This window comes from Bos javanicus, chromosome 12 (assembly GCF_032452875.1).
Source record: "Bos javanicus breed banteng chromosome 12, ARS-OSU_banteng_1.0, whole genome shotgun sequence".
NCBI classification, from domain to species: domain Eukaryota; kingdom Metazoa; phylum Chordata; class Mammalia; order Artiodactyla; family Bovidae; genus Bos; species Bos javanicus.
Window position 1 is genome coordinate 74473036 of NC_083879.1, and position 14055 is coordinate 74487090.

At 44.1% G+C, this 14055-nt stretch overlaps 1 protein-coding gene across 1 annotated transcript in view; it reads left to right on the plus strand.

The window, feature by feature from the left end:
• Positions 1-13294, plus strand: part of HS6ST3 (heparan sulfate 6-O-sulfotransferase 3) — a 719841-nt gene extending 706547 nt beyond the window's left edge. Inside the window, exon 2 of the mRNA XM_061435236.1 lies at positions 9327-13294. Within this exon, the coding sequence (XP_061291220.1) occupies positions 9327-10035 (709 nt within the window). The 3' untranslated portion in view covers positions 10036-13294. The remainder of the gene's footprint in view (positions 1-9326) is intronic.
• The last annotated feature ends 761 nt before the right edge of the window (positions 13295-14055 follow it).

Sequence of the window (14055 nt, forward strand, 5' to 3'; positions counted from 1 at the left end):
CCGGACATCCTTAAAACCAATGGCTCTGACAGACGCCATTGTCAGCCCCCGAGAGTTCTTTAGTACAACATTTAACAATCATCGTTCCCAATTTCCCATTTGCTTAGAACATCATTCTTAAATCCCTTAATTTGTTTTCAAGACTGGAATAAAAGGCCTTTTCATCACTGTGTCAAAGGGCATTCTGATTGCCAAGCTCTAAGTGCTGTGATTCCCCCTATCAGATACAGAACAGTGCAGATAATACTCCACTGAGATAATGAAGAATGGGCGGTCCATAATGAGCGTGCCGCTCTAAAGAGAGTCAAGAAATTAATTCCATTCTGAGCCTTTGGAAAATGACTCCTGCTCACAGCACAGCGGGCTGGGAAACCTAAGTTTCACTTTTTAAAAATGCACACATTGTTAACACAAGTTCACGTGCCCAAAGTACAGAGAGGCCAAACAAACTGAAATGAAGGAGTCTGGAGCAGAGAAAGGTTTATCGCAGGGCCCTGCAAAGGGATGAGGCGGGTGACTCCTGACCCACAAAGCTCCAGATTCCCCAAAGCGTTTCGGCAAAGGATTTTTAGGGTGGCTCAGCAGTGAAGAACCCCCACCTGCCAATGCGGGAGACATAAAAGATGCAGCTTCAATCCCTGGGTTGGGAAGATTCCCTGGAGGTCATGGCAACCCACTCCAGTATTCTTGTCTGGAGAATCCCATAGACAGAGGAGCCTGGAGGGCTACAGTCCATAGGGCTGCAAAGAGTCAGACACAACTGAAGCGACTTGGCATGCAAAGGACTTTTAAAAGCCAGGTGAGGAGGTAAGAGGGGTCACAGGGTCTGTGATCAGCTGGTGCACAGCTCTCTGATTGGCTGATGGTGAGGCAGCAAGGTGGGGTCACAGGGGTTAACTTTATCCGTCTTTAGGTTCCAGAAGGCCTGGGGCTATGTATTTAAGGTCATCAAAGTGAAGTTGCTCAGTCGTGTCTGACTCTTTGTGACCCCATGGACTGTGGTCTACCAGTCTCCTCCCTCCATGGGATTCTCCAGGCAAGAGTACTGGAGTGGGTTGCCACTGCCTTCTCCAGGGGATCTTCCCAACCCAGGGATCAAATCCTGGTCTCCCGCATTCCAGGCAGATGCTTTAACCTCTGAGCCACCAAGGAAGCCTGTTAAGGTCATCAAGTAGTTAGCATCTTCCACTGGTTGGAGAAGGGGAGGTTGTTTACATCTGCAAAACACACAGCAAACGTGCATCAAATACTATTATCAAATTCTCTGGACAGAAGTGCCTGGCGGGCTACAGTCCATGGGGTCTCAATAGTCAGACACGACTTAGCAAGTAAACAACACAGGTACTTCAGAGAGGAGCTAAAGCAGAGGATGTGGGGGAAGCCCTGTCCCCCACGCCCGAAGGTCCCATGGGGTCCCAGTCAGTTACAATGTCAGCTTGTGTTTAGGATGGACTTGTCATCTGTGCTTGCTCCCTGCTGAGGACCAAAGAGCTCCTTCAATGTCCTCAAGGGCACCTTATAGGGAGGGGAACCAGGCTCAACCAGGAGGGGATATATATATGTATAATTATGGCTGATTCACATTGTTGTACAGCAGAAATGAATACAACATTGGAAAAATTAAAACAGAAAACATAGGACAATAGGTTTCAAAATGAAAGTCTGTAGGACAAGAGGAAGGAAGAGAAATTAATTGTTTCTTATACATTTCATAAGGTCTAGGCTAAGGGAATTCATTAGCCTGGGCTACTTCTGCAGGTTAAGGCACCAACAAGTTCAGTTTCCTGGTGATAATCACCATCAGAATTCCTAAAATGGTGGCTGATAAAATGTATCTGTTTATTAATTCCATCAACATTGAACAGCTGAACACCCATGACGTACAAGGTCATGTATCAGATGCTCTGAAGGCTGAAGGATGAATGATGTATAACGCCAGCTCAAGGGATAAGACATTCTCTGGCCACCAGAATGAAGATAAAAGCTTGAGCAGCACAGGTTTCCGGGGCTGGGGTTGGGGCAGGGGATACCTTCTGCTGAGGACATCACAGGAGGTTGAAGGGAGGAGTATCTAGTTGAGGTGGATTCTATGAATGCTTTAAATTGTGGATTGTGGCGATATTAACTGATTGGCTTGATTTTACAAGCATTAAGCTGGTGGTGGAAGGAATATGCTTATTAACCCTCACTGTTAGTTCAGTCGTGTCCAACTCTTTGCGACCCCATGGACTGCAGCATGCCTGGCCTCCCTGTCCATCACCAACTCCTGGAATTTACTCAAACTCACGTCCATTGAGTTGATGATGCCATCCAACCATCTCATCCTCTGTCGTCCCCTTCTCCTCCTACCTTCAGTCTTGTACCTGGCATTTTGTAGGTTCCTTCAAATGTGTTCTTATTGGATAGGCATGTCATAAGCTCATGAAAGGGAATATTTTTTAATCAGCACAGACACAGTGATTCCAGGGCCTTCTCCTCGCTTCACCATTTCTGGGTGCATACCTGTGATGCTTCTTTTCCAACACAGAACTGAAATGAAGGATTGGAAGGATTAGATAGAAGGGAAGAAGGGCATACGAAGGAGGAAAAGGTGGTTTAGAGAAGGCTGATAGTGAGGAAGGGGAGCGAACGGTGAAGGTGGGGCATATGATAGTTTTATAATTCATCCTTGATTCTTTCTCATCAGTACCCATAGTTTTGGGTTCTTCCTTGCTGATTTCTCACTAGGGCTGTCCAATGTCTTTCCTGGTCTCTGCCTACTTTTGTCCCTCATGAATTCTGTTGCTCAATGAAGCTTCTCACATCAACACTTTTCCTATTTTAGCAATTCACAGGTGCATGCAGAACTCATGACAAACTGGCCTCAGCATCCTGTTCCAGTTTGCCTGCATGGGTGCTAAGTTGCTTCAGTCATGTCTGACTCTGTGCGACCCCGTGGACTGTAGCCCCCCAGGCTCCTCAGTCCATGAGGATTTCCAGGCAAGAAGACTGGAGTGGGTTGCCATACCCTCCTCTAGAGGATCTTCCTGACCCAGGGAACAAAATCGTGGGTTATTTACCATTAGCACCACCTAGGAAGCCCCCTATTCTGGTTTGTTGTTGCTCAGTCGCCAATTCATGTCTGACTTTTTGAGACCCCATGAACTGCAGCACACCAGGCTTCTCTGTTCCTTACCATCTCCTGGAGTTTGTTCAAACTCATGTCCATTCAGTGATGCCATCCCACCATCTCAGCCTCTGCTGCCCTCTTCTTCTGCCATCAATCTTTCTCAGCATCAGGGTCTTTTCCAATAAGTTGGAGCTTATATCCCTCTTTTCATTCATTCATTTATTGGCAAACGTTCAGTGAAATGCACACCATGAACTTGCTGGTCTCATTAGGCCACTCTGCTCTCTGAACCTACTGAAATATTCCCTTAAGTATTCTTTGTCCACTCCTTACCTCCATGACTTGCTAATCAAGGGCTCTTTTTTTTTTTCTAATTTACCACTCCTATAACACTTTGAGGCCATTTTATTCTTTTTTTATTATCTACATTTCCTAGAGCAGCTCCTTACACACACACACACACATACACACAAACCCTCAATAAGCCATATGTTAATTAAATGACTTGCTAATTAAAGAAATGAGCAATTATAAATACAATAAACTGCTTGGCGAAATACAGGTTCTTAAAGCAGAAGGGAAGAAAACTACTAAGTTTAGCATTTAAAAAATCTAATTTCTAATAATTATCTGGTATATGAAATAGTCTGCCTTTTACCTAAAGTCTCTCATGACTCTCTCTGCATATTAACCATCATGATTGAATGATGGATGAATTAGAAGATTTTATGTCTTTTAACTCTGTTCACATGTTTTGGGCATTCAAAAATAGTATCAATTAGTTTTTACGGGGAAAAAAGAAGGGCCTATTTGTCAAAGGCAATATTAACCTTAGTCATTAGAATATACTTATCTCCTTTGAAGGTCATTTCTTTTCCACAGCATCATTTACTGAATATCTGCAGTGAGCAGGACTTTGTGGAGGTGCTGTGGGGCACCAGGCCTAAGGTCCAGTTATCAAAAAGGAACTTAAAGGGGAGATGTGAACAGGACTTTCATACGCATGTTAAAAGCGCAGTAAGTGATGCAGTAAACCCTCAAGGCTGGAAAAGTCAGGGGAGATGGAGATGAGGCTTGAGCTGGGCCAGGAAAGATGAGCAGGATGCAAATGAGCAAAGGTAAAGTCAAAGACTGAGGAAAGGCAGTCATGTCCTTGTGCTGGGTTTTGAATTTTTTAACAGGATTACCTGATAGCCGAGCAAGAGACTGAAAAAAGCACATGTTCCTAGTCTTTGCACTATAGTAAGCCATGCTGCTGCTGCTGCTAAGTCGCTTCATTCGTGTCCAACTCTGTGCGACGCCATGGATGGCAGCCCACCAGGGTCCCCCGCCCCTGGGATTCTCCAGGCAAGAGTACTGGAGAGGGGTGCCATTGCCTTCTCCAATAGTAAGTCATGATGGTCCCTATAACAATCATCAGCTGAAATGATCACTGAACTAACCAAAGAGCCCTAAGTTTCCTGAGTACACAAGGCTATGCCATCTTTACCCTGGGCTCACAAGAATAATTATTCTAAAGAGCTGTAATTGCTTTTCAGACATTCTTACATGAATTTGTCCAAACTCTCAAAGAGGCAGGTGGCAAACAGGAAATCTGCAGGCAGCAAGCTATCATTAAGACAAAGTCTCTGTCCTCGGGATCTTTCTGATCCAGGGAGACTGGCAGAACAGTCCCTTAACTTGGTGGTTAGCATCTGTTCCACTTTACCAAAATCCCTGGGTATCTGAGGTCTCCTTGAGGACCATGTCTTGGTGATCTTGGGGTCCCTGCTCCCTAGCCCCATGCACAGGTGTGTGCTAAGTCAATTCAATCGTGTCTGACTCTTTGCAAGTCTGTGGACCGTAGCCCGCCAGACATTCCTCTGTCCATGGGATCCTCTAGACAAGAATACTGGAGTGGATGGCCATGCCCTCTCCAGGGGATCTTCCTGACCCAGGAATTGAACCCGTGTCTCTTACGTATCCTGCATTAACAGGCAGGTTCTTTACCACTAGCGCCACCTGGGAAGCCAGTGCTTGGCAAATACTTGGGGGCTTAATTAATGTTTGGAGGATTCCTAGGTGAGTGAATGGATGGGTGAAGGGAGAAAATAATGGTTTACTTGTTAATGTTGCCAAAATCTGGGGAGAGTTTAACTGAAAAGTGTTTAACAGTTCAAATAGTGTTTAAGTGTTTGACAGATGGAGCTCTGCCTCTGTTTAGGGGACTAAGTCAAAAGGGACTGGGTTCTGCGAGGACCTGTGCACGTGGCCACACGGCCTTTCCTGGGGAGCTTGCTCGTCCTTCTCTGGTCTCTGTTTTGCCCTCCATTGTGCTGTTGAACAAGAAAGGCTTGAAAAGGAAAGTTGCAGATTTCAGGGTATTTTTAAGAATTTTCCTTAGATTGGGATAGATTGGGAATTTGGGATTGACATGTGCACACTGCTATATTTAAAATAGATTATGAACATGGACCTAATGTATAGCACAGAGAACTCTGCTCAATGTTCTGTAATAGCCTAAATGGTAAAAGAATTTTAAAAAGAATAAATACACGTTTATGCATAACTGAATCATCTTGCTGTATGCCTAAAACTAGGACAACATTGGTAGCCCACTATACTTTAATATAAAATAAAAATTTTTAAAATAAAATATTCAGTTTGTTTTTTTTTAAGAATTTTCTTTAGAAACTGAATTGGGCAGGAGCAGAAGAAAATGAGTTTCCCTCATTTGGGAGTGGGGAGGAGATTCATGAAACTGGAGTGAAGCTTGTACATATGAGGCTGGACCTGTGGCCTGGAGGTGAACGTCATTTCATCAGTGACCTTGAAGTTTTCTGGCTGAGAGTAGAAAAGCAAACGAAAGTACAGAAAAAAATAGAAATGAGAAAAAATGATTTGATGAATCAAATTGTGATTTTTTTTTCCCTTCAATAGTTGGACGTTCTTCGATCCTATTGTTTTTAGCTTTCTATCGTGACAGCTTTGCAGGATTGAATGAAACAAAGCATACAGGAGAATATGTCTGGTTTTAATACCCAAACGCTTTCAGGCACTTGGCTCCAGAACCGTGGAGGGGACAACTCTGTACTTTATCAGTATGAATGTCACACTAGTACATTTTTGGGTCTTGATGTCAGAGTTAGTCTTACTTACAAATGGACCCCTGACCTATTTGGCTGGTAGAACCTGCAGACATTTGAGAACGATTTTACTTGTATAAACATCGCCCTACAATTTGGCTAATCGTTGTTTCAATGTAGTGTTACATTGAATAAAATTTGAAGCCAAGACCATTTTAAGTGTAAGCTAGTTTCAGTCAGCTTGGAGACTGTGTGCATTTCCGATGGAGCAAAGACACTGGGAATTCTTTGGCAAGTTTTCCGAAGTGAGACAACAGCTTCTCAGATTCCAGCAGCTGGTTCCAGTTAACCCTTTATGCCACAAACATCTGTCATTCTCAGCCCTAAAATCTCACAGCTTTTATGATTATTTTAAAAATTTGGATTGTGTATAAATTTGAGACGCATAAAGGGGGCTAAGTCTTGTCAATTGATTGTCATCTTTTTGATTTAAATCCTTTTTTGTGCATTTTCCATTTTATCCAACTAACCAGAAAAATTATAAATTTCCCATTTGTGATCTTATTTGTCCAAGCAAAGATCTCTCTGATTTAAGGTATTCTGTCCTGATAAATCTGTGTTCCTTAACTCACCCAAGTTACATTATAACCACTATCATCATCATTGTGTTTATATATTTATTATATAATTGTCAAATAAAAATAAGTCTCTGCTTGTAGAACTGAAATGTGAATAAGTTTCAACATAGGACCAAAGCAGGATTAATAATGACATGTCATATAACATTCAACCATATAATATCCTGAAAATCTTTATTGTCAGCATTTCCTTGTGGAGCCCAGAAACGATGTCAGTCATTTTCAACTTTCCCTTCAGATCTTTTGGGAAATTTTCCCCTACTGATGGAATTGTCAATCTGTCATCAGGAAAGACAACAGAGTAATGTAAACGTGGTGATTGGCAAAGCAGGGCTCAGGCTGGCCTTTCTGTGGTGGTTTCAGTACATTCTTCTTCCTGATTTAAAGGGATGAGAGTATTACTTAAGATTTTGGATTTTCTTTCAGTTCAGTTCAGTCACTCAGTCATGCCCAATTCTGTGACCCCCATGGACTGCAGCACACCAGGCTTCCCTGTCCATCACCAACTCCCGGAGCTTGTTCAAACTCATGTCCATCAAGTCGGTGATGCTATCCAACCATCTCATCCTCTGTCGTCCCCTTCTCCTCCTGCCTTCAATCTTTCCCAGCATCAGGGTCTTTTCCAATGAGTCATTTCTTCGCATCAGGTGCCCAAAGTATTGGAGCTTTAGCTTCAGCATCAGTCCTTCCAATGAATATTCAGGACTGATCTCCTTTAGGATGGACTGGTTTGATCTCCTTGCAGTCCAAAGAATTCTCAAGAGTCTTCTCCAGCACCATAGTTTCTTTAGCACATTTCAAAACTGGCTAGACATTCAAAATAACTGAATACAATAAATGTATTGTTTTAAATATACCTCATAAATTACTTTTTTAAAAGCAGCATAAAAAAGAGTGCAGAGTGCCAGCTTCCCTGGTGTCTTATGGTAAAGAATCAGCCTGCAATGTGGGAGACATGGGTTCAATCCCTGGATTGGGAAGGACCCATGGAGAAGGGATAGGCTACCCACTCCAGTACTCTTTCCTGGAGAATTCCATGGACAGAGGAGCCTGCCAGGCTACAGTCCATGGGGGTCGCAAAGAGTCAGACGTAACTGAGTGGCTAACACTTCAATTCCTTATTTTTGTCACTGCTTTTACTAGCTATAATGTTTTTTTAGTACAGTTTAGATTGTCAGGGGAAGCAATGTTCTTTTCAGAACTTTTCAGAGCTGTTTTTGTCTGCCCAGGGCAAACCCTGAGTGTCACTCCTGGTGACAGAGGTGGGGTGGGCAGCCCACTCCATTGGCAGCTGCTCAAATGATGAGAAGGATTTTCCTGACTTGGAATCAATATTTGCTTTTCTCTAATGCCTACTGCTGTGTCTTTATCTGTCAATTTTCCAAATCCCTTCTGGCCTCTTCACATCTCTCTTGTCCTTTTGAGCCAGTTGCACCCTGATCTTTACCTAATCATTCTGAAGCTAACCATTTATAAAATGTATCTCTTTTCTGTGTTCCATTAGGTGCCATTAGATGACATGACACCTGTGATTGTAGGAACCATAGCACCTGACAATTAATAAGCATTCAGTAAAAATAAGTTACATTTTTTGTTTTTAAAATTTGCTGCCCAAGAAAGCACAGAAGCTTTGAAATCAAATAGGCCCAAATTTTATCACAGTTCAAGTATTCATTTGCTCTAGGATCTTGGGCTGTATTTTTCACCTCTGTGTTCTCAGGGTTTTTTTTAAGTCATGATAGAACCCATTTTACAAGTTATGTTGAAGGTTATCTATGCCAGTACTCACAAAGCACCTAGTCCAGTTTCCAGCACATAATAAGTGCTCAGTAAATATTAGTCTCCACACAACACATCTTTCCCCTACCCCACCAACCTCTTAACCCAGAAAAAATTAAGGAGACTTGCTTTCCGCTTTGCTCTTTCTAGTCTCCTGACTTTGGATAAATCATTTTAGCCCCCTTGCACGTTTCCCTATCAAATAGTCCCCAATATTTACTACAAAAGTACCTTTTAGGGATCAGATAAAATATCATTTGGGTGTTAACTATCAATAATCATGGTGAGTTTTCTTAAAGTAAGGTGGTGTTGTTGCTGGTGGTAATTTATCAGTGAATAATTACTGCATGAAGGCATGAACTATTTCTCCCAACCCCAGCCCTCCCCACACTGTGAGTGAGGGAAAGACGCTCAATCCTGTCGAACTCTTTGCCAACCCCGTGGACTGTAGCCCACCAGGCTTCTCTGTCCATGGAATTCTTCTGGCAAAGAATACCGGAGTAGGCCGCCCACACTGTAGCCGAAAGAAAAAAACGCAGCAAATGGTACTATAGAAGCATGCACAGAGAGGAACACTGGCCTAACAGCCTCTCACGGGAGCACCGGCAGGAAATTCTCAGGTGACCATTTGGCCGCCAAGTCCATTGACTCAGTGCTGACGTAAAGGCTACAGAGGCCCGAGTTCCCAGGGTTGTAGTTCTGGAGAACTGACGCTCTCCCCCTCATCTCTTCCAGGAATTTCTATTACATCACCATGTTGCGGGATCCAGTGTCCCGATACCTGAGCGAGTGGAAACACGTCCAGAGAGGGGCCACGTGGAAAACCTCCCTCCACATGTGCGACGGGAGGAGCCCCACCCCGGACGAGCTGCCTACCTGCTACCCGGGGGACGACTGGTCCGGGGTCAGCCTGCGGGAGTTCATGGACTGCACCTACAACCTGGCCAACAACCGCCAGGTGCGCATGCTGGCCGACCTCAGCCTGGTGGGCTGCTACAACTTGACTTTCATGAACGAGAGCGAGAGGAACGCGATCTTGCTGCAGAGCGCCAAGAGCAACCTCAAGAACATGGCGTTCTTCGGCCTCACGGAGTTCCAGCGCAAGACGCAGTTTCTCTTTGAGAGGACATTCAACCTCAAGTTCATCTCCCCCTTCACGCAGTTCAACATCACGCGGGCTTCCAACGTGGAGATCAACGAGGGCGCCCGCCGGCGCATCGAGGAGCTCAACTTTCTCGACGTGCAGCTCTATGAGTACGCCAAGGATCTCTTCCAGCAGCGCTACCACCGCACCAAGCAGCTGGAGCGCCAGAGGGACCGGCAGAGGAGACGCGGGGAGCGCAGGCTACAGCGAGATCACAGGGGCCACCGCTGGCCCAAACAGGAGGGGAACCCCGAGGGGGCCGTCACGGAGGACTACAACAGCCAGGTGGTGAGATGGTGACCTGCCCTCTCCTCCCGCGGAAGGGGGGAGCTGAGCCAGCCCTCTGACCTCACCTTGGAGAATGTGGGACCCCGCCGAGGACGTCTGGCCCGTAGGTGGCTTGCTTGGGACCCGCCCCCCTGGCTTCCTCTCTGTCTTCACCTTTTTCCAGCCAGAGATGATCCATCTGGTTCTTTTTATTTTTTTTTCCTGACATTTGTCAATCTGTGATATTAAGTAGGGTAAGGAATGCACCCAACGGGGATAGACCTCTTTAGAAGGTCAAGGGGCAAAGCACCAACAAAGGAAAGAGTCCTTGGGATTTTTTTTTTTTTTTTTGCAGCAGCAGGAGCCCAGGTTGTAGTTTGCGCAACTGGAACCTACCCAAGTTACACATGAAAAGCCAAATTATGGCTTGGATGTTCTGCTGAAACTGATCAGTTCATATCGTCTCTTTAATGGAAATACTGCTGTTGAAAGAGAGAGGAAGAGAAGGCTTTTTCAGCCTTCCCATGGGGTTTAACGCCAACACTCTCAGATGTTGGCTCTCATCTTTGAACTCTATTTGAATGTGGTTTAAATCATAAGTAGTGTAACGTGTTTTGTTGTTATGGTTGTTTTTCAACACGATTACCCTGCTATTGACCATCACTGCGGACTCACATCCTCTGCATCTTATCCCTGAGCCATGCTTCTTCCCCATCTTTTAAGGAAAGGCTAGTAGATTCAGGAGACGTGTGCCTGTGGCCCCAGAGAAAGGAACGTGGGTAAGGCCATTCGGGAGAGAACATGCTTATTAACAAACACCTAAGGAGAACACCCTTTACCAGTTTTTATTTTCAGCATAAGGAATAAAAGATAAATTAAGAAGGAAGAAAAGCAGGCAGATAACTACCTATCCACCATTTCCAATGTGACTGCAGAACCTTAGTTTTTTTAATGAGGACTATTTCAGAGTTTTTCCTATTTGGAGCAGGCCTCTTATCTGATACAGCACTGCCAGGTTTGAAACTCTACTGTCATAGAGGAAAAGACACTTAAAAGGGAATTTGGCCTTTAGTATAGGAGCTCAGCCAGCATGTATGCAAAATAAAGTCAAGATCACTAACTTAAAAAATAACTCTGACTTAGGCCATGAGACATGGAACGCAGTGTGTTTACTCCAGGAGTTTAGAAGGACTCTACCTCCCAACGTTTGAATATCTATAGCCTGGTAATCTTTTTTTCTCTGTGCATGATCTCTACCTGTTGTGAGAGTGTGGTCCAAAAAAATATGCAGCGTTGCCAAGTGCTTCTTATTTTCACCTCTTCCCAGCCACAGCTACAACACAATGTCTTTGAATAATAAGGGGAGAAATATGGCAGAGGGAGTAGGAAGCCTTTGCCTAGCATTTAGTAGGGGATCAGAGTAAGTAGAAAGTTTCACAACAGACTGATCTGATCAATCCTTTCAAGGAGCTGAAGGCAAAATGAGTGAACCCCCTAAATCAGATTGAAAAGCCTATTTCATTGATATCCAACATGTTTGATGTTTAAGCCAGCTTTACATAAGCTGCGTCTCAGCCTCCAGAATACTCTCTCTGGGGTTGAGAGTTAATCAACCCACATTCATGGAGCACTCGCCTGCACAGAGGGGATCCTGGTGTCTCCATCAAAGAGAGTTCTAGAAAAGAGGCTTAGATATTTCTGATACTACCCTCGGCTTCATCTCTCATGGGAGGAAAGGCATTACTGGGACCTCCCTTGTGCCAGGAACTTTGAGAGGCCCTTTTCATAACTCAGATCTGTTCACAAGAAGGTAGATACTGTTTGTCCCAATTTCACCATGTGGAAAGTGAGATTCACAGACAATAAGTAGCTTCCTCATGGGTTGTGAGCTAGATTTGGCTGACTGCAGAGGGCAAACTCTTTTTTTGTCTCCATAATGTTTTCCATATGGGATAAAAGCTTCTTGCCAATCGTGCTAGAAACCACCCATTATTGTCCAGAAGAGTTTGCGTCTAACCCACCTGAGTGTGATAGCTCCAAGCCATCAGGGACCCAGTGCCATGTTGCCTTGGGTGAGTCCAAGCTCCTCCAAATCACTCATCCATCAAGGAGCTGAGAGACTGATGGCTCTATAGGCAGTTGTACTTCTTAACCCATAGATGGGGTGGGTTAAAGGGGCTGAAAATTTAGCTTGTTAGCTGATAGAGATTAGGCTCACAAAATATTAGCATCTCCCTTCCTGATGATTTGTTCCTAAGGTAGTGAGAAAGAAGGCTTGCTACTGGGATTAATGAGCAGCTTTCTCTCTGTCTTCCCGTTTCAGTGCTAAGATCTAATGCTCTGTAGAATGGCAGAGCTGCAAATTATTGTTCTGCCTGTCGCTGTGAATCACTCACACACATACACACACACACACACACATGCTAACAATCCAATGTTTTGTCATGTGGAAAATCAAAACAAGTTAGAAAGCATTCAGATTGTTTCTTTTAAACTCACTTTACATTTTTGGCAGAGAATTCGTGCCTAGCTGAGACTTGAAGGCAGCCTCTGCTAACTTCACACCGTTCCTCAGGCGCCTCGGGGTTTCTATCAAAAAGCTTTCCATGGCCTCGCTGCTGAAGGCGTGATGTATGAGGCTCCGCTGGAGACCCAGTATCAGGATGTTCAGAGGAGAAACCATCTCTCTGTATTGGCCTGAGGCCAGTGCTGAGCAAATTAAAAAGACCGACATGAACTTCCTCCTTCGTATCATTTCATTCTGAAGCAGCACACTCGTCCTCTCCCTACGGTCCTCTGTTGATAGAAATGAAGAGGTGAGGATGCAGTTTGTTCTCTCAAAATTGACGGTGCACCTACATGCCCAGTGATCCTCAGCTCAGGGAAAGGATGTCAGCAGAAGGCATTTGGGTCTAAGGATCCATGGGTAGCCAGCTGCTTAAATTGCTGTTGTTCAGTTGCTAAATCATGTCCAACTCTTTGCAACCCCTGTGGGCTGCAGCATGCCAGGCTTACCTGTCCTTCACTCTCTCCCAGAGTTTGCTCAAACTCATGTGCATTGAGTCGATGATGCCATCCAACCATCCCATCTTCTCTCGCCCCCTTCTCCTCCTGCCCTCAATCTTTCCCAGGATCAGGGTCTTTTCCAATGAGTTGGCTCTCCACATCAGGTGGCCAAAGTATTGGAACTTCAGCTTCAGCATTGGTCCAGCCAATGAATATTAAGACCCAAAACTAACTCATTCCAGATACATCTGTGTTAAAAGCCCAGCAGAAGCAAAAAAAAGAAAAATCCCTAAGGAGTTCCACATCCTGTTGACTCCTACAATTCCCAGGTAGACCTTCCTTTCATTCTCTGGCAATGGCAACATCAGTAACCAGACTGGGATTAACTATCTATGTATGTGTGTGTTTAAATTATAATTAAGGAATAAGATACGTACTATATATTATGTCTCCTTTTAACTTTTTGGCTACCTACTCTCAACAGTAGAGAAAACCTGCCCTGAGAATTATTTGAATACTCTTTCTAATGATTGCTAACATTAACAATCAGTGTTAGGCAACAGTTAAGGTTATCACATGTGTTATTAAAAAATTATAAAAATATGCTTATTATCATCAAAAGAAGGTAACTTTATCAGAAATAGTTTGACCAAAGGTTCGAAATGAGGACTTGTTCAAAAATCTGACAATATGAATGAGAGGGGATCAAGGAGGTGAGCAAAGATCATTAAAATATAAATACAAGTCCATTAGGTAGGATTCCTATTTGGCTGCTTTAACAGAGAAACTGAAAACTATAGTGACCTCAAAAGATTGAAGCAATTGCTGTCTCAGTTAGAAGACAAACTAGCCTGCCATGTGATAGTACGAGAATCCCAGGCCCTCTCTTGCTCTTTCATCCTAACACACAGCTTTCAACCCATGATCCAAGATGACCGCTGCAGCTCCTGCCATCTCATTGTTATTTCAGATAGCTTAGAAGAAGCGGGGAGAAGTTGCACATATCAATTCCAGTCACATCTCACAGGCTAACACCTAGCTATTAGC